Source organism: Cetorhinus maximus, chromosome 11 (genome assembly GCF_964194155.1).
Source record: "Cetorhinus maximus chromosome 11, sCetMax3.hap1.1, whole genome shotgun sequence".
In the NCBI taxonomy this organism is placed as follows: Eukaryota; Metazoa; Chordata; class Chondrichthyes; order Lamniformes; family Cetorhinidae; genus Cetorhinus; species Cetorhinus maximus.
In genome coordinates this window covers 58,436,554-58,464,426 of record NC_135889.1, presented here as the reverse complement: position 1 = coordinate 58,464,426, position 27,873 = coordinate 58,436,554, and the positions used below count along the sequence as shown (strand labels likewise).

Genomic DNA, 27,873 nt, shown 5'->3' with positions numbered 1-27,873 from the left:
GAACAGCTTGGCTAGGGGTGCAGCTCTGGAGCACAAGTCTTCAGTGCTATTGCCGGAATATTGTCAGGGTCCATAGCATTTGCAGTATCCAATGCCTTCAGCCGTTTATTGATATCACGTGGAATGAATCAAATTGGCTGAAGACTGGCATCTGGTGGAGGCCGAGATGGGTCATCTACTTGGCACTTCAAGCTGAAGGTTGTTCCGAATGTTTCGGCCTTTTCTTTTGCACTGATGTGCTGGGCTCCTCCATCAGTGAGGATGGGGATATTTGTGGAGCCTCCTCCTCCAGTGAGTTGTTTAATTGTCCACCACCATTTACGACTGGATGTGGCAGGACTGCAGAGTTTAGATCTGATCCGTTGGTTGTGGGATTGCTTAGCTCTATCACTTGCTGCTTTTGCTGTTTGGCATGCAAGTAGTCCTGTGTTATAGCTTCACCAGGTTGACACCTCATTTTTAGGTATGCCTGGTACTGCTCCTGGCATGCCCTCCTGCACTCTTCATTGAACCATGGTTGATCCCCTGGCTTGATGGTAATGGTAGAGTGGGAATATGCCAAGCCATGAGGTTACAGATTGTGTTCGAGTACAATTCTGCTGCTGCTGATGCCCACAGCCTCATGGACGCCAAGTCTTGAGTTGCTAGATCTATTCGGAATCTATCCCATTTAGCACAGTGGTAGTGCCGCGCAACACGATGGAAGGTATCCTCAATGTGAAGGCGGGACTTCATCTCCACAAGGAGTGCGGTGGTCACTCCTACCGATAATGTCATGGACAGATGCATCTGAGGCAGGCAGGTTGGTGAGGATGAGGTCAAATATGTTTTTCCCTCTTGTTGGTTCCCTAACCAGCTGCTGCAGACCAGTTTAGCAGCTATGTCATTTAGGACTCGGCCAGCTTGGTCAGCAGTGGTGCTACAGAGCCATTCTTGGTGATGGATATCAAAGTCCCTACTCAGAGTACATCCTGCGCCCTTGCCACACTCAGTGCTTCCTCCAAATGATGTTCAATTTGGAGGAGCACTGATTCATCAGCTGAGGGGAGGGTGGTACGTGGTAATCAGCAATAGGGTTTCTTGCCCACGTTTGACCTGATGCCATGAGACTTCATGGGGTCTGGAGTCGATGCTGAGGACTCCCAGGGCAATTCCCTCCCTCCTGTATACCACTGTGCTGACTCTGCTGGGTCAGGAACATACCCAGGGATGGTGTTGATGGTGTCTGGGACATTGACGATGACTATGTCAAGCTGTTGCTTGACTAGTCTGTGAGGCAGCTCTCCCAGTTTTGGCACTGGCGCCCAGATTTCAGAGGGCAATTAAGAGTCAACCACATTGCTGTGGGCCTGGAGTCACATGTGTGCCAAATAAGGACGACAGATTTCCTAAAGGACATTAGTGAACCAGATGGGTTTTTGCAACAATCAACAGTGGTTCCATGGTCATCATTAGACTTTTAATTCCAGATTTTTATTGAATTCAAGTTCCACCATCGTGGCAGGATTGAAAGAGCATTAGCCTGGGTCTCTGGATTACTCATCCAGCGACAATACCACTACGCCATCACCTCCCCCCTCAGAATCTGAAGGCTCATCAGCAACCTAAGTGGAGTCAGAGGCCTCTTCCCATATCGGAAGATTTGGGCCATTATTTCCCCTAGCCCAGTCTTTCAGGGATCGCCATATACTTTCGCTACTCACTTCCTTTCCACATTCTTGGAGTAATTCTTATAAACTTTTTACATTTCTTGCTAATTTACTCTCATTACATTTTCTCCTACAATTTTTTTAATCCTTTGCTGGGCTTTAGAAAACATGACAATTTTTGTGCAAAAAACTTTGAAGTAAAAGCTTAATATGAAAAAATTGGTTTAACCTATTTTAGCCCAATGGAAACAGGACAATTCTTGTATAATAGAAATGAAATTCATGTGCCAACTTCAAACTTTCCAATCCTGTTGAATTGCATAATAGCTCATTCTTAACAGGCATTCAAATGTTTAATTCTGTTTTAATGACAACAAATTAACTAAATGAAAAATTACCACAGCGTGAAACTATTGTTTTCACAATCAACAACAAAGAAAGACAAAAATGCATTTCTCTCCAGTCCTAACATATTTCCAGCTTTAAACACTTACTTTAGCTTTCTTGGATTCTGGATCAAACCTCTCCAAAATTAGTTTGGCATTCTTGTATGTCTCCTTTTCCATGACTTCTTCAAGCTATTTGGAAACATGTATTAGAGTTACATTTCAAAGTTTGGTCATATTTGTAGCATAATGATACAGTGTTGGTTTGAATGTTAATAGACTGCAAAAGACAATATATAAGCTCAAAAGAGTCAAATGCAGCAGGAGCTTTATTGAAAACTTGCCTATGGAAACTATATTAGATGTGGCAACAATGACCATGTCAACTCTGGCTGGTACTCTTCACATCACTTCGAATATTTGATTTTTATTAAAAACTTAAAAGATTTAGTAACTTTGTCCAGTGAGCATCTGAGCCTTGCAGTGTTTGCTGAATAAAAGGCAGCAGTAGGGGCACTTCAATGCACTCAATACCTCTTGGTTGGGGAGGGGAAGAGGGTGGAGAAATTATCTGGCACTCTTGACCAAAATGCATTTGTATGAACGTTTAATGAGGACAGGATGAGGCTCAGCTGTGATTCTTCCCATGGTGAAATAGCTAGTCAGTGTAAAATTGGCACAGTCGTGATTTTCTAACATAAGCCCTAGAATTAATAGCTCATGAAGACATCTGTTCCAGGGAAGACATGAGATAAAATTATCCTGCATACACCATTGTTGAATGTGACAGAACATGGTAGCTGGAAACACAAATTAAATTTTATAATAATTTTGCAAGTATGAATATGCTTCTGTTTTTAAAAAGTTAATCCTTTTCCCATTTGGAGTTTTTGTGACCCAACCATTATCATGTAAAAGGATGGATAATAGTGAAGGTCAGAGTACAATAAGTGACAAAGGTAACAAATATCCTGGGAATAGAAAAGGTTATGGGAATAATAAAGACCCATTAAAAATAAAGGAGTGTTGAGAAGTAAGTGTATACTAAATTTCCTGCACAGCAATGAACAGAGCATTAGCAAAAAATGTGTATCAAGTCAAAAAATGAGAGAAAAATACCATCAAGACATATTGTAGATAGGAAAAGTTAGCAAAATGAGAGCTCTGTTCACAAATGCACGCAGGATTAAGAAATAAAACAGATAAGATAGAAGCACAAATTCAGCTTTAAGAGTAGCATGTAGTAGCTACCAATGAGGCCTGACTACAAGTTGAGCATGACTTGAAGCTGGGCAGTCAGGAAAATTGCAAAGGAGATGCACCAATATTGATGAAAGATAATAATAGTTGAGTCACAAAAGCTCCAAATTATCTTCTAGAGCTAGCAAAATAGCCTTTTGGCTTAATGGGGGCATGGTAGCATTGTAGTTATGTTATTTGACTAGAGACACAAGTTCAAATCCCATATGGCAGCTAGGGAATTTAAATACAGTTAATTAAATAAAAATCTGGACTAAAATGCCAGCATCAGTAATGGTGGCCATGTAATGAATAGACTGTCATCAAAATCTATCTGGCTCGCTAATGTCCTTTAGGATAGGACAGAGCCATCAAAGGTGTCAGCACAGTATACAGTCCAGAAAAAATGGCCCTGGAAGTCTTCAACATTGATTCTGGATGCCATGAAGTCTCATGACATTAGATCAAACATGGGCAAGAAAACCTACTACTAATTACCAACTCTAACCCTCCCTCAGCTGATGAATCAGTACCCATTCATGTTGAACAGCACTCAAAAGAATCACTGAGGGCAGGAATGGTACAGAATGTACTCTAGGTGGGGGACTTCAATGTCCATCACAAAAAGTGGTTTGGTAGTACCGCTACTGACTGAGCAGGAAGCGTCCTGAAGGACATAGCTGCCAGATTGGGTCTGTGGCAGGTGGTGAGAAACCCAGCTCAAGGAAAAAGTCTACTTGACATCATTCTTACCATTCTACCTCTCGCAGATTTGTTGAAAGAGGTGGTGGCAAGGTACAGCTAGTTTCATCAGTGTACTTGTGAAAGTTGTGCTTTCAGATGATGTTGCTGTGGGGCAGCTCTACCTCACCACTACCTTGCTCAACTCTTCCACTGTTGCTGAACTATCAGACTGCTTATACGACATCCAGAACTGGATGAGCAGAAATTTCCTGAAATTCAAAGTTGGGATGATTGAAGACATTATTTTCGGTCCCCAATCCAAAATCCATTCCTCAGCTACAGACTCCATCCCTCTTCTTGGCAACAGGCTAAAATTAAGCCAGTCTGTTCACAACCTTGGTGTCACTTTTGGCCTGAGATAGGCTTCCAATCCCATATTTGCATCATCACCAAGACCACCTATTTCCACCTTTGTAACATCACCCAGCTTCCCCGTCTCGGCTCATCTGCTGTTGACACCCTCATTCATGTCATGTGTACCTCTGGACTCGACTATTCTAAAGCACTACTGGCTGGACTCCCACTTTCTACCTTCCATCTTTCATAAACTTGGAGTCATCCAAAAACTCAGCTGTCCGTGTCTTAATTCACAGCAAGTCCTGTTCCCGTATCACCCCTATGCTCACTGAGCTACACTGGCTCCCGGTCCAGCAACATCTCTATTTTAAAATTCTCATCCTAGTTTTAAAATGCCTGTCTGGCCTCGCCTCTCCCTAGCTCTGCAAATTCTTTCAGCCTCCCAACCCACTGAGCTATCTGTGCTCCTCTAATTCTGGCCACTTGAGCATCCCCAATTTTAAATGATCCACAAATGGTGGCTGTGCCCTCAGATGCCTTGGTCCTAAGCTCTGGAATACCGTTCCTACACCTTTCCTCCTGGTTTTCCTCCTTTAAGACACTCCTTAAAACCTAGTTCTTTGAACAAGCTTCTGATCAGCTGATGCAATATCTCTATGTGGCTCAGTGGCATATTCTGTTTAACAACCCTCCTGTGAAGCACCTTGTGATGTTTCAGTATATTTATATACTGCCTTTAATGTAAGTTGTTGGTGTATGCCATAAGACAAGAGCTAAATGATACCACAATCAACAGCTTGAATCAAAGCTCTGCAGTTCTGCCACATATAGTTGTGAACAGTGATGGATAACTAACAGGAGGAATAGGCTTCACGAGCATCCCCATCATCAGCCAGTCAGGGGAATATTGGAATTGAAGATTCGTTCATTGTCAAATAGGATACCAAGTTTGCAAACAGTTTGGTTCAGCCTAAAGACTGTGACCAGGGAAGGAGATGGAATCAGTGGCAAAGGTACACATGTTGTAGCGGTAGTGAAGACAATGTGCCATCAGTCTGCCAAATGCTTAACTGAAGAAAACTTCAGGTTATCTAGAATCAATCCAACAACACAAAACTCAGGAGAGATGGTGGTGTGGTAGATCTGAACGTCGTTAGAGTACATGTCCAACCTGAGGTGTTTTCAAATGATGTGGCCAAGTGTCAGCATGTAGATGAGAAGGAGGAGGGAACTGACGATAGATCCTTGAGGGACTCTAGAGTTAATAGCACATAAATATTTATAATCCCTGTCTCCGAGCCAGAGATGCCAAGGTGGAGTCCCACCCCAGGACTTGTTGGCCAAGGATGGTGCATTCATAACATACAAATTAGGAGGAGTTGGCCACTCGGCCCTCTAGTCTGCTCTGCCATTCAGTAAGATCATGGCTGATCAGAATGTAACCTCAACCCCACATTCCTGCCTACCCTCGATAACCTTTCGCCCCCTTGTTAATCAAGAATCTATCTAGCTCTGCCTTACTTCGAGTTAGACACAGCATGGAGGCAGACATTTTTCTGAGTGTGCCCTGATATGACAATATAAAGGAGTATTTGGATCATGTTTCAATTTTTCTATTCATGAATTTATGCCACTCAACTATAGAGTGCTTTCCAGTGGAGTAAATTCAGTGCAAAAAGCAACCTTTGGCATCTCTTGTATTCTGTCTGCCTACATAATAACTACTTTCAAAAGATATTCAAGAGCTATAGAATAATTAAGATGTGAGAAACTGTTATATAAACGCCAGTCTGGCTCACTTTGGATACAATAAGCTTCTTCTCCAAACTGGAGAACAGTTAGAAATTTAGCTTGGAGTTCCACAGGAAGAAAGCAAAACAGCATCAACTTCTACCTAAGACAACAACTTATATTTATACAGCACCTTCAACAAAATGAAACATCCCAAGACCCTTTACTAGAGAATTATAAAACAACGTATGACACCAAGCCACATATAGAGATATTCGGTGAGGTGACTAAAAGCTTGGTCAAAATGGTAGATTTTAAGGATGTCTTAAAGGAGGAAGCGAAGTAAAGAGGTTTAGGGAGAGAGTCCAGGAACTTAGGGCTGAGGCAACAGAAGGCATGGCCATCAATGGTGGAGCAATTATGATTGGGAAGCACAAGAAGTCAGAATAAGAGGAGTGCAAATACCTTGGAGGGTTGTGGAGTTGGAGATTACAGAGATAGGGAGAGGCAAGACCGAGGAGGGATTTGAAAACAAGGATGAGAATTTAACAGAGTCAGCACCTCAGGGCACAGTGGAGAAGCAAAATTCGAGTTTATTTTAACGCGACCAAACAGGTTGATTATCACCCTGCAAATCCTTCTAACATGCCAATAGCAGGCAGTAAGAGCAGGAGAGATTCCTGGTCAGCCAAGTGATGGAAAGAAAGTTGGAATATCTACCGTCACTATCCAAAACTCAAGACTACAACATGCACATAAAAGTGTATGTCATCATAGCAACTCGAGACTGAGTTTTCTGTAACACATCACCACCAAATGTTTACAAACATTCCATCAACTTCAGAACAAGTTTCAAGTTGATGGATGAGAGAGAGGGGGAAGGAGGCAACAAGGACAATTCCCCATCTAGGGGCTTTTTCTTTCATGTAAAGCCTGTTGAATTTTGGACAAACGGGAGGCTTTCAATTATCCTCCTTTGTTTCTCCAACATTTAAAAAGTTTGAACATTTGTGGCCATTGCAAGGGCAAAGTAACAGTGCAAGAATAAGTGAGTACAAGAGAGAGCAAAGTCAAAGTGAGGGGAAAAAGAGGGAAGAGGAAATGGTTTCTTAAAGTGCTTCCTTTTTGATTGATGAAATCTGTGTTATACAAAATATTGCTGAATATCTGTTTAAGTAGGCTCCCTAGCAGTGGGAGAATCCAATACCAGTGATGGGGATACTGGGACAGCAGCACTGAGACAGTAAACTAATGCCAGTTCAAAAGTGGATGGTACAGTGTAGAATACCACTGGGGATGTAGATGTGTTGTTTCAGGGGTAAGAATGCAATAGCACTACATACCTTGAAGGCTAACCTTGGAGGACTCAAGGGTAAGTAAAATTAATAGGTAAATTTAATCGTGACAGAGATGATTGAAATAGCGTGACAATAAATATGATGGAATTTGCACGAACCTGTGGTAAATTGCCATTTGTGGGATAATTTGATTCCTGCTACAGTAAAATACAGCAAAGTGCAAACCATTTACTTTAGGAAAATTGGAAAAGAAATGTTAAGGAGCAAAACATTCCAAAATCCTCGAAGCTTGTTAATTGTCCTTAACAGCTTCATAGTGAAGAAATGTCAAATATTGCTAATTGTTTAAATATAATGAGGAGAATAATTACATGCACCTACTTCAATAATGGAATGTACAAAAATCTATCAGCAGTCATTATTGAAAGTTATTAGACATGACAGTAAATGACAGGCAATTCCTCAGATTTATTTCCTCATAGCACTTAATGCTATTAATTTAAAGAAGGTTGTTGGCAGAGTGCTTTAAGAAATAAAGTCTGTGAGCCAATTAACCGCTGTCAGCATTGATTTTAGATTATTTATTAGCAGAAGCAATTAGCTTGGTGCAAAGCACCGCAAAAACTCAATAAAGGCAAAAAGGAGCAATGAAATTCCTTTAATGACATATAAAGGCCAATATCTCATTTGCTTTACTGTTAATCTCAAACCATCAGTGTGGAGAGAAATTTGCAATTTTCTTGTAAGGCAAGACAAAATTAACAAATTAAAAATAACCCGTTTCCTGCATGAGTACAGGCAAGAATCAACCGTTTGAAAACTGAACAAATTCAGTTTGATCTGTTTCAATTTATGCTGATTGGAATTAGTTTAGGGGAGTATACAGATCTCAATGAACTGACAAAATTTAAAATTGATGTGGAGAAAGGAATAGAACATCTGCTAATGGGGCTTACACAAAGCAGAAAGGATGCAGCTTTAGTAGAAAGACAGATGGGGAGAAACTGGCAACACACAACTTCAAAGTAGATCTGATTCTTCGAGAATGCTATCAGTGATGAGACACCAAGTAGATCTGGAATTTGGAATTCATATACAAAATGCATAGGCACTACAAATTCTGAACTCATTGGATTTCTGCCCTTGTGGTCAAATCTAAATTAATATTTACCAGATTTAATCATAAGGACAGCAAGCCTCATAACTGATTGTAAAAGGGCATCACTGTACAAAATAATTGCCTGGAAAGGATGGACATTGTAAATTCCATAAAGTGTGGTCAGTCATTCAATGGATGTAAAAGAATGATGGGAAATCTGGTTTGGTTAACAATAGTTTTTAATAGTCATAAAAAATGATTAAATCTTTGTAGTGAAGACATCAAATCACTACCCACCTTGCTAAATGGGATAGATTCAGAACAGATCTAACAGTTCAAAATTGTACATTCATGAGGAGCTGTGGACCATCAGCAGCAGCAGAATTCCACCACAATCTGTAACATAATAGCCCATTCTACCAGTGCCATCAAGGCAGGATACCAGCCTTGGTTCAATGAGGAAAGTGCCAGGCACACACAAATTTGAGGTTTCAAACTCATCAAGCTACAACATAGGACTGTGTGCATATTAAAAGATGGAAGCAGCATGCTATAAACAATTCCACAACCAATGGGTCAAATCAAAGCGCTGCAAGTCCTGCCAAATCCAGTCCTGAACAGTGGTGGATAATTAAACACCTGGCAAGAAGAGGAGTCTCCATGAACATCCCGATCCTCAATGAAGGCAAACCCAGCAGACGAGTGCAAAGGATAAGGCTAAAGCATTTCCAACCACCTACAGCAAAAGCTGAGTGGATGCCCATTTCAACCTCCTCCTGAGGTCCCCATCATCACAGAAGCCTGTTTTCAGTCAATTCAAATCACTCCATGTGATATCGAAAAATGGCTGAGTGCACTGGATACAGCAGAGTCTTTGGGCTGAACAACATCCGGCTGTGATGCTGAAGACCTGCGCTCCAGAACCAACCAAAGTGATTTCAATACATTAACAACACTGACACCTACCCAACAAAGTGGAAAATGGCCCAGGTATGTCCTATCCATAAAAAAAAACAAATACAACTACGCTAATTATCAATTATCACATCAGGCTAGTCAGTCAAGCGCTGGATTTTGTAGTATCTGCTGTCAGCTGATTTACTGCACATGGATTTTAGCTAAAGTTTCAGGCTTACTCTTCTAAATCCACTTAAAATCCCAGACATTTTTGTGATATTCAGCACTCCGTTGACCATCATTCTCCAGAATGCTCAGAGCTTCTCTCTACAGCAGCATTGGCTCAAACTATACTGTAATAAGGATACCACGTGACTTGGCAATAGCACTCCTTAGCTTATAGATCTTCCTACCCAGTTTCCTGCAAAGGCACCACCTGACATTTCCTCAGCATGTCACTTGATGTATTGCTGAACTTTGATGGAATTTTGGAGGAAATCACACCTGTCTGCTGAATCTGCCAACACTGCAGCAACAGAGCATAATATGCCCTGAGGAAATTTCTGGCATCCATTCTTCTCCCCACCCCCCACTTGCTCCATCTCCATCATATCTGCCTTGATATATATAGTAGGACTTCTAAAACATCCTTTTTCCTTAGCTGAAAACTCCTGGCTGTGTATAGACTTTTGGAGTATAGACTAGGAGGGAGGTGGCTGTGAAAGGGTAACAGGGCATGGCTGACCAAGGAAGATGGGACAGGTGGTAGCCCTACAAAGGCTTGTGGGGGAGAGAGGGTTGAAACTGCACAATACAGGAAGGTCCATCACTACAGATGGTAGGTCGAACATGATTGTGGGGAGAACAAGGGTTATACAGGGAAGGTTAATGATGAGGTTCTGAGAGTCAAGGATAAAAAGAGCAGTCAAGGACGATAGAGACAGAGTCAAGGGTGACGAATGGCAAGTTGAGGGTAAGGGGGACTGAGGGGGGATGAGCAGTTTCAGGGATTACAAACTCCTCACAAACAGCCAGGCTGATGCTGTTGGAATGTTTAGGAGTGGATACCTGTCCGGGGGCCATTTAAATGTGAAGCTCGAACCTTCAGCCCTGTGAGGCAATGGTGGGACCAGCAACCTGATGCCCACCCCTGCTTCAAAACTGGCCAGGGCCCTTGTCTCTCCATATCTAGTTGACTGGCTGCCACGTCACTGCATGTGCTCAGCCACTCAGTCTCCAAATGGAAGTGCGGTACATTTCCATTCTTGCTGTTGGGGCCCTCAATGTGAAAAGATGATTCTTCCCAGAGTGTGAGCTAGGGAATTTGGTAAGTGAGGGAGGAGGTTCTGTTCTGATCTTTTATAAAAATGGAGTGATCAGAGAGAGATAGCCAGAGACCAGCAGCGAGATAGGAGAGCTGAAGCCGAGAGCATTATTTAGGTGAGCAGGTAGGTGAGCGGTTGGTGAGTTTAAGTTGTTTTTCTCTCTATAAATGGGGCCGTTAAATTGCTACTGGGGAGATATAAGTTTTGCATTAAATTTATAATTTAACTAGTTAAATCACTTGTTGTAACTACAGTTAATCATCTGCAGCTCAGGGAGCTTCAACTCAGTTGATGAGCTCCAGTCTGAGCTTCGGATATTGTGATGCGCTGGGGGGAGATGTTATCCGGCCACTTTGTCCCAGGAGGCAGTCACTTACACTAAATACATGGATTTGGTCCGTGGTCAGGGACAGTATGGTGTGACTGTCAGTGAGGCAGCTATGGGGATCCAGATGGTAGCACTGGAGGAGTCACAACCCTTGCATTTGTCCAACAGGTTAAATGTTCTTGCAGCTTGTGTAGATGAGAACAGGGACTGCAGGGTGGTTGAGCAAAGTGACCACAGCACCAAGGTGCAGCAGGCCATTTAAGTGGGGTGAGTTAAAAGGAAAGCAGTTGTTGTAGGGGTCAGTATATTTAGGGGAATACATATGGTTCTCTGCAGTCGAGAGCGCAAGTCCCGAAGATTGTGTTGTTGCTCGGTGCCAGGATTAAGGATATCTCCTCGGGGCTGGAGAGGAACTTGGAGCGGGAGGGGAAGGATCCAGTTGTTGTGGTCCACCTGGTTACCAATGAGATAGGTAGGTCGAAGAAAGAGGTTCTGCTAAGGGAGCATGAGCAGCTAGAGATTAAATTAAAAAGCATAACCACAAAGGTAATAATCAGGATTATTGCCTGAGCCACAAGCAAATAGGCACAAGATAAATAAGATCAGAGAGTTGAACGCATGGCTCAAAGACTGGTGTCGGAGGAGTGAGTTTCGTTTCATGGGGGATTGACACCAGTCCTAGGGAAAAAAAAAGTTGGACCTGTGGGGCCTGTTTTCACCTGAACCACACTGGAACCAGTGTCCTGACAAATGGTATAACTAGGGCTATAGGGAGGTCTTTAAACTAAATACTGGTGGGGGGGACGGGGGACAAAGCAATAGCGCATGGTAATGATATGGGTAATGATAATCAGAGTGTGACAGGAAGGATAGAGCATATAAACATAAGAATGCACCAGCAAATAAGGTCAGAGGAAGTAAAAATGGTCAAACGATAAAATTAAATGCTCTTTATCTGAATCTGCACAGCATTCATAACAAGATGGATGAATTGATAGCACAAATAGAAAAGAATGAGTATACTATCATAGCCATTTCAGAGATGTGGTTGCATGGTTACCAAGGCTGGGATCTGAATATTCAAAGGTATTTGATATTTTGGAAGTCAGGACGAAAAGAAAAGGAGGTTGGGTAGCTCTGTTAATAAAGGATGAGGTCAGCACAATAGTGAGAAATGGCCTCGGTTCAGAAGATCAAGGTATAGAATCTGTTTGGATGGAGATAAGAAACAGCAAAGGAGATTAGTCACTGGTGGGAGTAGTTTATAGGTCCTCTAACAGCAGCTATACAGTAGGACAGAGCATAAGTCAAGCAATAATGGGGCTTGTAAAAAGATATTGTAATAATCATGGGAGATTTCAATCTTCATATAGATTGAACAAATCAAATTGGCAAAGGTAGCCTGGAGGATGAGTTCAAAGAGTGTATTCAGGTCAGTTTCTTAGATCAATATGTTCTGGAACCTACCAGGGCCTAGGCTATTTTGGACCTGGTAATGAGCAATGAGACAGGATTAATTAATGACCTAATTTGGTAAAGGATCCTCTAGGCAAGAGTGATCATAAGATTGACAGAATTTCTCATTCAGTTTGAGAGTGAGAATTATACGTGCATAACTAATGTCTTAAAGGCAATTACAAGCATAAAAAATACAGTGTTGGCTAAAGTGGGCTGGGTAAATAGGTTAAAAGGTAAGATGGTAGAGAAGCAGTGGCAGATGGTTAAGGAGATAACTCTCAACAAAGATATTTTCTGATGAGGAAGAAAGGCTCTACCAGACGGAAGCACAATCCATGGCTAACTAAAGAAGTTAAGGATGGTATCAAATTGAATGAAAAGACTTTCAATGTTGTAAAGATTCGTAGCACATCAGAAGATTGGGAAAATTTTAGAAACCAGCAAAGGATGACTAAAAGGATAAATTGAAGTATGACAGAAAGCTAGCAAGAAAAATAAAATCAGACAGTAAAAGTTTCTGCAAGTATATTAAAAGAAAAAGAGTAGCTAAAGCAAGAGGGTAAGCCTGGGAAATTAATAATGGGAAAGAAATGCTTTGGACAAGAATTTTGTATCTGTCATCACAGTAGAAGACACAAAAAGCACCCCAGGGAGGGAGGAACTAAAAACAATTACTATCACTAGAGAAAAGTAATGGGAATACCAATGGGACTAAAGGCTGATAAGACCCTGGACCTGATGCCCTCATCTTAGGGTGCTAAAACAAGTGGCTGCAGAAATAGTGGATTATTGGTTGTATTCTTCCAAAATTCCCTCCATTCCAGAAAGGTTCCTGCGGATTGGAAAACTGCAAATTAACAAGACATGAGGATATTTAGTAAATCATAATACAATCAGACAGAGTCAACATGGTTTTGTGAAAGGGAAATTGTGTTTGGCAAATTTATTCGAGTTCTTTGAGGATGTAACAAGCAGGGCGGATGAAGGGGAACCAATAGATGTGGTGTATTTGGATTTCCTAAAGGCATTCAATAAAGTGTCACATAAAAAATTACTACACAAGATAACAGCTTGTGGTGTTGTGGGGGATATATTAGCATGGATAGAAGACTGGCTAACTAACAGGAGACAGAGAGTCAGAATAAATTAGTCATTTTCAGGATGGCAAACTGGAAATAGTGGAGTGCCACAGAAGTCAGTGCTGGGGCCTCGACTATTTACAATCTATATTAAAGGCTTGGATGAAGGGACAGACTGTATTGTAGCTAAATTTGCTGGCGATAAGATAGGTAGGAAAGCAAGTTGTGAGGAGGATGCAAAGTTTGCAAGGGATATAGATAGGTTAAATAAGTGGGCAAAAATTTGGCAGTTTGAGCATGTGGGAAAATGCGATGTTGCCCACTTAGACACAAAAAATAGAAAAACGAAAAGTTATTGAAATGGAAAGAATGCAGGATACTTCGGTAAAAAGGGATCTGGGTGCCCTTATACATAAAGCACAAAAAAGTCAGTGTGCAGATACAACAACGAAGGCAAACCGAACATTTCACTTTATTGCAAGGGTGATGTAGTATAAAAGTAGGGAAGTCTTGCTACAACTGTGCAGGGCTAAAGTGAGAACACACCTAGAGTACAGTATACAGTTTTGGTTCCCTTACTTATGGGGGGGTGGGGTGCGTATTTGCACTGGAAGCAATTCAGAGGAGGACCACCAGGCTGATTCCTGGAATGAGGGGTTTGTCTTGTGAGGAAAAGTTGAGCAGGTTAAGGCTATACTCGTTTAGTTTGGCTTGACAGGGTAGATGCTGAGAGGATGTTTCCCTTTGTGGGGGAATCTAGAACTAGGAGGTACAGTTTAAAACTCAGGTATCTCCCATTTAAGTAGGGATGAGGAGGAATTTCTTCTGTCAGTTGTTAGCATTTGGATTTCTCTTCTTCAGCAAAAAGTGGAGGCGAGATTATTGAATATATTCAAGGCTTAGTTAGACAGACTTTAGACTGACAGGGAACCTAGGATTATGGAGAGCAGGCAGGACAGTGGAATAAAGGCCACATTATGATCAGCTAGGCTCGAGGAACCAAATGCCCTACTCCTGCACCTATTTCTTATGATCTTACGTTCTAACAATCCCTCTTTGAACTCTCTGTTGTCTATGAAATAGCCATCAGCACAATCTTCATCCTCAAATATTTCACTTCCACTGCTCTTATCATTCTGATTCCAATAGTCAAACCATAGGCTTTATATTTTCTTCAGTGGCTTCTAAGCACATGCAGGCTCCTTTGGTGTAAATCCTTGGTTACATTCTGCCCCTCCCCTTTCATTATGCATTATCCCTTGGTGATACTATTCAGAAAGGTTGGTTCAGCTTTCAATTATACAGATACACTCAGATCCATATTTTCCCTCCTTCACCGACCCCAAGGACATAATCACTCTTTTCAATTGACTGCGCCAACATTAAAACCCGGGGGCATAAAAAAAATCCTTCAGTTAAATGTCAGCAAAACTGAACACATCCTCTTCGACTCTTGCAAATATCTTTGCCCATCAATCAACTTCCTAGGTTGCACCTCAGGCTAAAACCTGAGTACAGAACTTTGGTGTACTGCTCACCTTCTGTCCATTCATCCGTAGTGCTATCAGGAACATTTCCTATCATCTCCTCTTCTGCTGTCATGCTTTATTACCTCTAGGCTTGATTTTGCCAAAGCTTTCCTTCCAGCTTTCACTCTCCACAACATTAGAACTCATCCAAAACCACTGCAGCATCCTCACCAACATCAAGGTCCAGAGCCCCACACTCCAGCTTTGATCCTTCTCCCCGCCTTCAAATTCAACCATGGCCTTACTCAATTCCAGGGACACATTCCTGCATATACATTCTGACAATGGTCTACTTCTGCAGCATCTTTGACTGCTCTTTTAGCTACTATACTCCGTCCTCCAGTGTATTCCCTGAACAGTTTTGACTCATCACCTACTTCCCCATCTTCAAAAGCCTTAACACTTTCTCTTCAATCATCTGTTGCCTATTCCTGCACTTTTTTCCCTTTTACCATTTCTATTCCCCAGCTAGCACCCTGTAAAGTGCTTCAAGATGTGTTTCTGCATATGAATGACACAATAAGAATCCAACTAATAAACGTTGGAGAAAAAAATGTTAAAGCTTATATTTTTGTTCTGACATTCAATACATTAGGAAGTTAAGTGTTTGATGGGGAATATTTGATTAATTGTGCCAAATATTATTCCGAAGTACAGCAGAGTTCCTATAATTTGCCCAGAAATCTGCCTTAACCCAAACCTCAAAGGTATCCCTTACTGCTTCAGTCTGAATATTTTCACTTCCCACTCCAGTTATACTTATGACCTCCAAACAGTAATATTACCAAGTTTTTTTTTAATTAACACAATAACTGGGAGCAGGAGTAGGCTGTTTCATCCCTCAAGCTTGCTCTGCCATTTCATAAGATCATGGCTGATCTGATTGTGGCCTCAACTCCACTTTCCTGTCTGCACCCCCATAACCCCTGACTCCCTTGCTGATCAAAAATCTAACTCAGCCTCGAACATGTTCAATGACCCAGCCTCCACTGCTCTCTGGGGAAGAGAATTCACCAGACTAATGATCCACTGAAAAAAAAATTCTCCTTATCTTAGTGTTAAATGGGAGACACCTAATTTTTAAACTGTGTCTTCTGGTTCTAGACTAAAAGCAAAATACCGTGGATACTGGAAATCTGCAACATAAACAGAAAATGCTGGAAAAATTCAGGAGGTCTGGCAGCATCTGTGGAAGAGTCATATGGACTAGAAACATACGAGTCATGTAGACATCTTGAAGCTCTGAAGAGTCATAGGGACACGAAACGGTAACTCTCTCTCCACAGACCCTGCCAGACCTGAAGTTTTTCCGTTTTCTGTTTTTTTTTCCCCCCGGTTTAGACTCGCCCACAAGGAGAACCATTCTCTCAGCATCTAATCTGTCAAACCCCCTCAAGATCTTTCAATAAGGTCACCTCTCATTCATCTAAACACCAATGGGCCCAACTGTTGGTAAATGCTGAGTTATTCAAATCCCAGAGGGAAACATGAAACAACTGCCACAACTATTTTACAATTTGTACTTATTTCGACACTCGTGCCTTGAATTTAGTAGTAATAAGACCACAGAGTCTTATAGATTTCCTACAAAACTAAATTAGACCTTTATTAATAAAAAAAATGATTTGAAGCACATAAAAAGGTTTACAAATTACTACTATGATAACTCCTAGGTCCCCTAGTTAATCTAACTCCCAGTTACACCTCCATTAAGGCAACAGTAAAACACACAAATTTTAAAAGACCCAGGCAAAGTAACACAATAACTTGAACAGTCGAATTCAAAGTAAGCTTTCTTCACTTCAGTTAGTGTAGACGGCAACTTGAGGCTTAGAGGCTGGAGGTTTTTCACACTTGTTAGGTCTTAGAATGCCTCCTTTTTACACACAATCTCAACTCCTTTATATAGGTTTCTCCCTTTTTAATGTAAATTCTATTGTTCCAATATGTCTTTTCAACTCTACTTTTCTAATAATAAAAATCTTTCATAGTACCAATTTTATTAGTAAGCTTTGGGAAAAATAAATTCACTGTTTGGTTTCTTCTGGCTAAGTGTAACATTTCACCAACTCTTGAAATTCAAATTACTCTGGTTTATCTAAAAATGCAAATTTCCTTTTATACCTCACATTCTAAAACTTCAGCCACGTTTACCTATTTAACATTGCAAACCTAACTTCTCTTCTTGATACATCAAAGCCTTCAGATCAGCTGTCTTTAATTCAATCAAGTCCCACACACACACAGACACACACACAGACTACTCCTACCTTACAATAAATTCCAATAACATTATGAAAATTATTATATTTCCCCCCCTTCCTTACTAAAAAATGAACCGTCATAATTTAAAAAGACGGCTTCATTTTCTTAACCCATCTTACATCACCTCCTAAACTCATTACACTATTACATTGACAGATGCATGCATTAACATAATATATATACAAATTCTTGGTATCAACAGAAATCATTCCAGTCTCGTGTCTAGATTTGAAATATCCAATTTTCCCTTTACGGTTCAAACTCTTGACAAAGTATCTACCAGCAGGTTCTCTCATCCAGCCACATGTGTAATCCGTGGATTAAATGGTTGCAGTGATAAACTCCATCTGAATAACCTTGCACTTCTGTCTCAAAATTTGTCCAGAAACTCTAAGATTGCGGTTTGTATAAACAATTGTTTCTAACGAATTGTTTGCAAGTAAATTTCAAAATGCTGCAATGCTAACACCAGACCCAAAGTTTCCTTTTCAATCACTGAATATCTTTTCTGTTCGTGAAAAATACCCAATCGGTTTTTCAATTCCATTTTCATCTTCTTGTAACAGTATGACCTTAATGCCTATATCGCTTGCGTGAACGGCCAACTTAAATTGCTTGGCATAACTGGGTACTGCCAAAACTGGTGTTGTAGTGAATACAGTCTTCAAACTGTCAAATGCCTTCTGACACTCCCTTGCCGATTGAAACTTCTTGTTCTTTTTTAATAATTCAGTCAATGGAGCAAGCACACTGCTAAAATTTGGTACAAATTTCCGGTAAAACCCACTCATGCCCTGAAGTCTCAAAAGTCTCATTTTGTTGTAGGCACAGGGAAATCTATGATAGCCTTGACTTTCACATCTCTCGGAGCCACCTTACCATGTCCAATGGTATGGCCTAGATACATAACTTGCACTTTTGCAAATTCATTTTTAGCCAAGTTCATTACCAAAGTAGCTTCTTGTAATCGACAAAACAATTGCTTCAGATGCTGTCAATGCTCCTCCCACGTCTGACTGAAAACTATTAAGTCGTCAATATAAACAGCATAATTGCTCAGACCTGCAATTACTTTGTCAGTCTTTGAAATGTTGCAGATGCATTTTTCATACCACATGGCATGACTTTAAACTGATATAGTCCATCTGGCGTCACAAAAGCCGATATCTCCTTTGCTCACTCCAATAAAGATACTTTCTAATATTCTCTTAGCAAGTCAATTTTTGTGATAAATTTTGATTGCATTGAGAAAATAGGACAATCTTCCAACTGTGGTATAGGATATGAATCTGCTTTTGTCACTGCATTCATCTTTCGATAGTCCACACACACAGTCTGTGTATTCTATCCGGTTTTGGTACCAGCACAATAGGCGAATTCCAGTTACTGCAACTAGACTCGATGATATTATTTTAAAGCATGAATTTGATTTCTTTCTGTACTTGTGATTACTTTGCCGGATTTAATCTATAAGGATGTTGCCTTGACGAAGATGAAACTCCTATACATACATCATGTATAGCTAAATTTGACCTCCCCAGCTTATTCCCACAAATAACTTTGTGTGACTGCAATAGCTTCCCCAAATCACTTTGACACTTGTCTGGAAGATAAATCAATATTACATTTAAATTTTCAAGCACCCCCTCATTATCCAATTTGGATAGAGGAAAATCAATTTCAGAATCCTGCATTTCTACCTCTTTCTCATTATCTACCACGACTAAAACCTCTTTTTCAGTCTTCTTCTCTGTCAAAGTATTTTTTAAGCACTTTTACATGACACACGCTCTGCTTCTTTGTGGAATATTTATCGAATAATTTACTTCACTCAGTTTCTTTTCAATCCTGTAAGGTCCACTAAACTTTGCCTTTAACGATTCACCCAATACTGGTAACAGAACTAACTTTTCTCCAGCAACAAAACAACAGGCTGTAGCTTTCCTAACTGCCCTCACTTTCATCACTTGCTATGATATCTTTAAATGTTCCCTAGCCAACTCACATGCTCTGTCTAATCTTTCTCTGAAATTTGATACATAATCCAGGACAATAGTTTCTGAATTTTGACCCACCAATTTTTCAAGAATCAATTTCAGTGGTCCCCTTACCTCATGACCATAAACTAGTTCAAAAGGACTAAAACCAGTTGATGCATTAGGAGTGCCCCGAATAGCAAATAAGAAGAATGGAATTCCCCTATTCCAATCCTGCGGATAATCCTGACTATATGCCCTCATAGTTTTTAGAGTTTGATGCCATCTCTCCAAAGCCCCTGTGACTCAGGATGGTAAGCTTAAATTGTTTTATCTCCAAACTGCTCATTACTTCCTTAAACCGCCATAACATGAAACTTGAACCCTGATCTGATTGTATTTCTTTAGGTAAACCATACCTTGTAAAAAATGTAGTCAACTCTTTCACAATTTCCTTTGCTGTAATATTTCTCAAAGGTATCGCTTCAGGAAACCTTGTAGATGCATCCATTATTGTCAGTAAGTACTGATTTCCACTTTTAGTCTTAGGGAGGGGTCCTACACAATCAGTCATGACCCTAGTAAAAGGTTTTTCAAATGCTGGAATTGGAATTAAAGGTGCCGGCTTAATCACTCCTTGTAGTTTCCTTATCACCTGACATGTGTGACATGTTCTACAGAATTTGACTACATCCCTATGCAGTCCAGGCCAATAATAATGTTTTTGTACTTTTGCCTGTGCCTTTCTAATTCCTAAATGTCCTCCCATTAGAATTTCATGAGCTATCCTCAGAATCTCATTTCTATATCCAAATAGTATTACAATCTGATGCACCTCCCTCCAGCTTTCATTTGCTGAAGCATCATAAGGCCGTCATTTTCTCATTAAAACATTACCCTTAAGGTAATAACATTATGGAATACATTTTGCCTCTTTTTCTGAGTAAACTGTCTATATAACTTGTATTTGTGAATGTTTTTTCTGTAACCCCACTAACTGGCTTGAGTTAAAACACCGAGCTGCATTGCCCTCTGTTCTTTCCTCCTGAACAATGTTATCACACACAATGCCAGTTAATTGGACTTCCACACCTTCTCCCTGCCTTTGAACTTCCTGTTCTTCTTGTTTTAGCCTGTGATCTTGTTATCACACAATCTGGAAAGAATTAAAGATGCTGTCTCTGCAAATCTTCTACTGGCTGCTCAACTACCAACATCTGTGATCCAGCTATATCATTACCCAGAATCAACTGAACCCCTGCAATGGACAATTTTTCCACTACTCCAACAATCATTTCGCCTGTTTTCCCACTTACTCCTTAAATTTACCTTCTACGATGAACTAGGTTTAACATCTCCATGAACCCCACTTATTATCACCTGCTCCTGCAATACTCCCTCTGAACAACAAGTGTCACTATCCCACAACATTAAGGATTGACTAGCCTCTATGTATCTTAAAATTTTAACATCTTTACCTACACCACCCTGTATACATGGAAAGGCTTACCCTTCACATACTAAATTTTTAAACATTTCTGCAGCCTGCTCCTCAGAATTCTCTCGGGTAAATTGTGAACACATTCCTACTTCTTTGCCTATCACTGATTCTTCCTGTTTTACCTGCACACAAACCGCTGGCTTTTCCTGCGCCTGAACCTCAGAACCCAGAGTACTTTTACTTTTAGAACTTTTCTGCACCCCAATAACCCCAACAGATTTTCCCTGCAATTTCCAAAACACTGACTTCATGTGTCCAACTTTATTACAATGAAAACACCTCAATTTTCAAATGTCACTTCTACCCTCAGCACCTTCCTTTTTATTCTGAGGAAAAAAAGGTCCTGCGAATTTCCACCTACTCCTTCTCTTCCCTGGCTACCCACCTTCCTTTCACCTTCCCACTTTCTATCCTCCTCCAATTCAAAAGGGTGACTAAAAAAAGCTTTAGCTCTATGAACTAACTCATTGGAAATAATTATCTCTGCTGCTCGTCTTACCGTTTCAACCCTCTGTTCTTCCACGAGTTCTCATTACCAAAGGAATTGAATCTTTAAATTCTTCCAAAAGAATTACCTCTCTAAGAGCTGCATATGTCATCTCTATCTTTAATGCCCGTATCCACCGGTCAAAATTACTTCGTTTTACTCTCTCAAACTCAATATAAGTTTGCCAAGGCTGTTTTCTCATGTTCATAAATTTCTGCCTGTATGCCTCAGGAACCAACTCATATGCACTCAAAACAGCCTTTTTTACCACATCATAGTTCACCGCCATTCCTTCTGACAGTGAAGAATAAACCTCATGCACTCTACCCACCAACCTGGATTGTAACAAGTGTCCCGTTTTCCAGTGTTAATTTCATCTGTTTAGCTATCTTCTCAATTGAAATAAAGAACGCTTCAACATCCCTTTCCTCAAGCTTTGGAAGAGTTTGTACAAATTTAAACATCTCCCCACTGGGTTCTGATCTGGAAATAAGTCCTTCCTCACCTCCTGGTGTCTCTTTTTTAACTGCTAGCAGTTTAAGCTGGAATTCTCAGTCCCTCTCTTTTTCTCATTCCTGCCTTTCTAACCTAGCCATTTCTAACTCCCTTTGAAATGCCCTTTCTCTTTTCTTTTCCTGCTGCCTCTAGTTCCAATTTTTTTCATTTGCAACTGAATTTGAGTCCATTTAAATGAGCCACCCCTTAGAGAATGCGGTCTCTCGGATATTCCTTCCAATTTCAAATGCTGTGCTATACCTTTAATTATGTCTAATGTCCTTACTGCTGCAGGTAACCCTAACTGTAACTCAATCTGCCAATTCCATTAACTTAGCTTTATTTATCTTTTGTAAATCAACCAAAGTTATAGCATCAACATCCAGACAAGTCTTAGCAATTGCCAAATCAATACTGCAGTTTCACCACTTAAAAAAATCTCACACCAACTCCTGAATTAAGAGTGCTTCTTGTACTGGTAACCTTAAGATTCACCAGCTCCAAACCAATCCAGGAATTCCAAAAATATCCCACAAAGAGCCCCCAATTCTGTTATGGCACAGCGGTTGCTAAATGCCAAGTTGTTCAAATCCCAGAGGGAAACTTGAAACAACTGCCACAACTATTTACAATTTGTATTTACTTTGAGATGCGTGCTTTGAATTCAGTAGTAATAAGACCACTGAGTCTTATAGGTTTTAAATGATTTCAAGCATAGGTTTACAATTACTACCATGATAACTCCTAGCTACCCTAGTTAATTTAACTCCCAGTTACACCTCCATTAAGGCAACAGTAAAACACACAAATTTTAAAAGACCCCGGCAAAGTAACACAATAACTTGAACAGTCGAATTCAAAGTGAGCTTTCTTCACTTCAGTATGTGCAGACTGCAACTTGAGGCTTAGAGGCTGGAGGTTTTTCCACACTTGTTAGATCTTAGAATGCCTTCCTCTTACACATAGCCTCATCTCCTTTATACAGGTTTCTCCCTTTTTAATATAAATTCCATTGTCCCAGTATGTCTTTGCAACTCTACTTTTCTAATAATAAAAATCTTTCAGAGCACCAATTTTATCAGTAAGCCTTGGGAAAAATAAACACATTGTTTGGCTTCTTCTGGCTAAGTATAACATTTCCCCAACTCTTTTGAAATTCAAATTACTCTGGTTTATCTATAAATGCAAATGTCACTTTACACCTCACATTCTAAAACTTTAGCCATGTTTACCTAATTAACATTTCAAACCTAGCTTCTCTTCTTGATACATCAAAATCTTCAGTCCAGCTGTCCTTAATTCAATTAATTCCCACACACACAGGCACACACTACTCCTACCTTACAATAAATTCTAATAACATTATGAAAATTATTATATTTTCCTGACACCAACCTGTTCAACCTTTCCTCACAGATAACCCCTTCATCTCAGGAATCAGTCGAGTCAACCTTCCCTGACCTGCTTCTAATGCAAGTACCACCAAGCTCAGCCTGGATCCACCCAAGTCTTTAACCTACCAGAACCGTATAACTTTGAACAATATCACCTAATCTATGCTCTGAATTTATCATTTATTTTTGTCGGTGTGAACCTGAGCATATGTGCGTGTGAAAATTTTTTATTATTTTACTAAGGCCTGGTTAAGTACAATAAAAACTATCCTCTTTCCCTTTTTAAAGGAATTTAAGGAAACCTGTCTGCATGTGTCTTTTACAGTCAAATGCTCACCAAATTGGCAAGAATGTCCTTCTTGAAAAAACACTTGCGGTAAAACAAAGGGCAGGAAAAGAGGGGAGACATTCAACCTCTCCTCACCTGATCGTAACAAAGTGCATCTTTCCTTAAACAAGGAGACCAAAACTGCACACTACTCCAGGTGGTTTCACTATAGCCCTGTACAATTTTAGCAACACTTCCTTAGTCTTGCACTCCAATCCCCTTGCAATAGATGCCAACATACCATTTGACTTCTTAACTGCTTACCGCATCTGCATACTAACTTTTTGTTCCTTTTACAAGTACCTCAGGTGCCTCTGAACATCAACATTTACAAGTTTCATGCCTTTTAAAAAATATTCAACTGTCTATTCTTACTACCAAAGAGAAGAGCATCACACTTCTCCACATTATATTCCATCTGCCACCTTGTTTCCCACTCACTTAACCTCTCTATAACTCTTTGCACCCTCTGTGTCCTCCTTGCAACTTACATTCCCACCTATCTTTATATCACAAGCAAACTTAGATACATTACACTCAGTTTCTTCGTCCAAGTAATTAATAGATTGTAAATAGCTGAGGCCCCAGCACTCATTTTTGCGGCACTCCATTAGTTCCAATTTGAAAATGTCCTGTTTATTCCTACTCTCCGTTTCCTGCTCGTTAACCAATCCCCTTGTGCATTAAACTTTTGGGTGGCACCACATTGAATGCCTTTTGCAAATTCAGTATACCACATCCACTGGTTCTCCTTTAGCTATCCTACTAGTTACATCCTCAAAAAACGCTTAATAAATTTGTCAAACATGATTTCACTTTTGTAAAACCATGATGACTTTGTCTGATCAAACTATGATTTTCTTAATGCATCAAGGCTTCCTTAATAAGAGATTCCAGCAATTTCTTGGTGACTACTGTCAGGCTAGCCTGCCTCTAGCTCCCCACTTTCTCTCACCCTCCTTTCTAGCAAAGTTACAAAGCTGACTTTCAATCTGTTTGGGAAATCATAACCTGCACATCCACTATCCTTGCAGCTTCCTCTTTTAGAACCCTAGGATGTAGGTCATCAGGCCCTGGGGATTTGTCAGATTTCAATCCTTTTAATTTTTCCAATAATTTTTCTCTGCTGATATTAATTACTTAAAGTTCCTCACTCCTATTAGCCCCTTACTTACCCTCTATTTCTGGTATGCAATTTGTATCTTCTACTTTGAAGACAAGACAGTAAGTCAATCTGGCTGGATCCAAACTAGATCCCAGCACTGTGAAATGTTCTCCCCTAATGTTCAGGCTACACTTTTCTGCTTTATCTTTCAAACTGAACAAGGAATGACTACTTTCTTTTTTCCCCAAATGTAACGTACACATTGTGCTAATTAAGCTATGGGCTGTTAGAATTAGAGATTGGAACAATGTGCATTTTGGGAGACCCAGTGCCAGCAATCAATTAATCCCAGAGCAAATATAGCATGATTAGATACAGAGCATCTCTCTCTATTAATCCAACAATGTTACTTGGCCCAACTTTAAAATGCAACCCTATTCTAAGTGTGACATTTTGCATTCCATACACCAACCATTTTGCGAGCTTTATGACAACCTGCACTGTCAATTTGGATTGAGCACACCAGAATTAAAATCATATGAAGCCTTGATAGCCAGCAGAAAATACTTCAATCCCATAAGTGAGCGCTTGCCTTGAACCCAGGTTTCAATAGTAAAAGGTCAATTCACACGTCATTCATCCTTAGGATTGACTATCCTTAAAGTATATGGTAAACCTTTAGAAAAGTTGCTACATCTAGTCAAAATTTTCAAAGCCAAACTCAAGCTGTGTGCTATGTCAGCTAAGTATCTATAATCTTGGCAGAGCTGTAAAAGCTAATAATGTATGTTGCATTAGATACTGAAGTAATATGCACGGCTTAATTGGGTATAGAAGCTGGTCTCTAAAAGCCATTATTAAGTACTTAACTGAATCGATCCTACAAAGCCATCTCACTAACCTCGAATGCTTTTAAGGTGGAGATAAGGAGAATTTTTTTTCACTCAGAGGCTGGTTAGTCTGTGGAATTCTCTTCCCCTGAAAGCAGTGTAGACTGGGTCGTTGAATCTATCCAAGGCTAAGTTGGATAGATTTTTGATAGACAAGAGAGCCAAAGGTTACAGGGGACAGACAGAAGAGTGCAGTTGAGACCACAATCAGATCAGATATGATTTTATTGATTGACAGAGCAGGTTCGAAGGACCAAATTGCCTAGTCCTGCTCCTAAGTCCTATGTTGTGTTTAGCACAAATTTCGCAGTTTACAGGATAAATATAAATGACTGCACATTGAATGGCTAAGGAAGTGGTTAATGCAACTCTTAACATGCTCAGTTTGATAACCCTTTCCTCCACTTAAGTAAACTAAAATTTCAGAGCTGTATGACAAATAGAATCATACATACCTGAGATGTAAATGACTAACACTCAGCCAAAATAAATTACCTTCAATTATTCAGTTAAATAACTAATTTTCATTTTCTCTGCTTAACAGTTGTATACTATCGATTCTGAACCCCAAAATTCTAATTGAGTTATTACCCGATTAAAAAGTAAGCTCTATTGAGACAATCGATTGCAAACAGGTTTCATGTTCAAAAAAAAGTTATAAACTAAGATTTAATTGCACTTTGCTTTTGTGTAGTCCTCTTCTTAAACTGCAGAAGACTTCAGCTTTTGGAGCATCTTTTCTGTCAATCTGCTTTTTCACTTGTCTTGCTTTACTCAAATTGATTTATTGTTTCTTTGTGGACAGTCATGGTTGAAGATACCCTCTAGATAACCTAATGTACAACAGCATGTCAATTACCAGCCTTTTAGCATGGCTGCTCCTGTTCGAGTCTGGGCAAGCATTTTTCAACCAGACATTGCAGTGTGCAATGGTTCAAACAGTAAAGTTCTCTGCTACACCAAGACTTGAATTGAGAGTTCGATTAGAAATAAAATAATGGAAAATCCATTATTGCATGCTTAGCAATATGGACAAACACAATTAACATATTTAATTTAAAATTTATTTATCTTACACACCAGGACATTATGCTTAGGTTATAGTTAGCAGGGTAATACAGGAAAAAATATTAAAACAGTGGACAAATGCTACCTGGATGCTTACTATACTTAACCACTATTAAATTAGTAACTGGGACAGCAGATGCCTCTAGTGAAATAGTTTTAAGAACCCAGAATAGAAAATTTGAAAACGTTACTCACAATTTTCTTTTTTTGTACTTTTAAATCTTCTAGAGCTTCAGCTGCAATAAAGTATTAAGAATTAACAGTCTTGTGGCTTTCAAAAATAACAAATGGCAAATGTATTGTAAAAAATATAAGACAATATAAGATGTATGAAAAACGAACTTCACATATTTTAGGAAGAGATATTTAAAAACTCACTGTTCCTTTCAGTTCTTTTGCAAAAGAGCCAAATCAATATTTTTCGTATTAACCATACCCTGAAAAACACAAGCAGCATGAGCAGCACATAAACACGACAGGGATTGAAAAAAATATCAGACAAAAGTAAATTTAAGCCAAAGTAACATAATTATACAGAACAACAGTTTGCCTATTAACTTCAGCGGGCAAAGTCTTCTGAGGGAACATCAGCAAGAAAAAGGTTGGCTACCTAACATCTCCAAAATCCTTGGATAATGGGGCAGTATAGCTCAGGTTGTGAAAGGTTCCTCCAATATCTTAAATATTGATTCCATAAATAACAATATTATCAAAAGACATGTTTAAATTGTTTGGCAAAAGTGGAGTGCCATATCTAGAACCTCTTTGGTTCCCCTTTTCACCAAAGGATAAAAAACATTTCTAAAACAAAAGCCAGAGTGCAAAAAGTCAGAAACAAAAACAGAAAATGCTGGAAAAACTCAGGAGATCTAACAGCAACTGTGGAGAGAAAAACAGAGTTAATGTTTCGAGTCCGTATGACTCTTCTTCAGAGCAAAAAGTCAGTGTATGCTGAATGTACAAACTGTCTTAGTAAAAACCAAAGTGGATGGTTTCTTATACTGAATGAAAGAGGCACCTTTCTATATTGAAGGTGTGCAATGTGTTGGGCATACTCGAATCCACAGGTCAAAAACTTTAAACTGGAATGATATGTGTGGCAAATTAGTACTTCTACCTTGGTCAACATAGGTACAAGAAACTGCATATACAGGAACGAACCTAATTATGCACAGTTCAAGTAACACACTATTAATGTGACAGTTTATTTGCATAAGCTAGAGTTCTATAAGCCGATAGTTGCAGATCAATGTTGATAAATATAAATTCATATACTGAATAGAAAACGCGATACATAAAGCCAAT

At 39.8% G+C, this 27,873-nt stretch overlaps 1 protein-coding gene across 2 annotated transcripts in view; it reads right to left on the bottom strand.

The window, feature by feature from the left end:
• LOC144686616 (endoplasmic reticulum junction formation protein lunapark-B-like) overlaps positions 1-27,873 on the bottom strand; it is a 103,381-nt gene that overhangs the window by 39,620 nt on the left and 35,888 nt on the right. For both annotated transcript variants that reach the window (XM_078552049.1, XM_078552050.1), the window contains exons 5-7: positions 26,947-27,005; positions 26,764-26,804; positions 2,144-2,227 (exon numbers count right to left, since the gene is read on the bottom strand). In XM_078552049.1, coding sequence (XP_078408175.1) covers positions 2,144-2,227; positions 26,764-26,804; positions 26,947-27,005 — 184 coding nt within the window. The remainder of the gene's footprint in view (positions 1-2,143; positions 2,228-26,763; positions 26,805-26,946; positions 27,006-27,873) is intronic.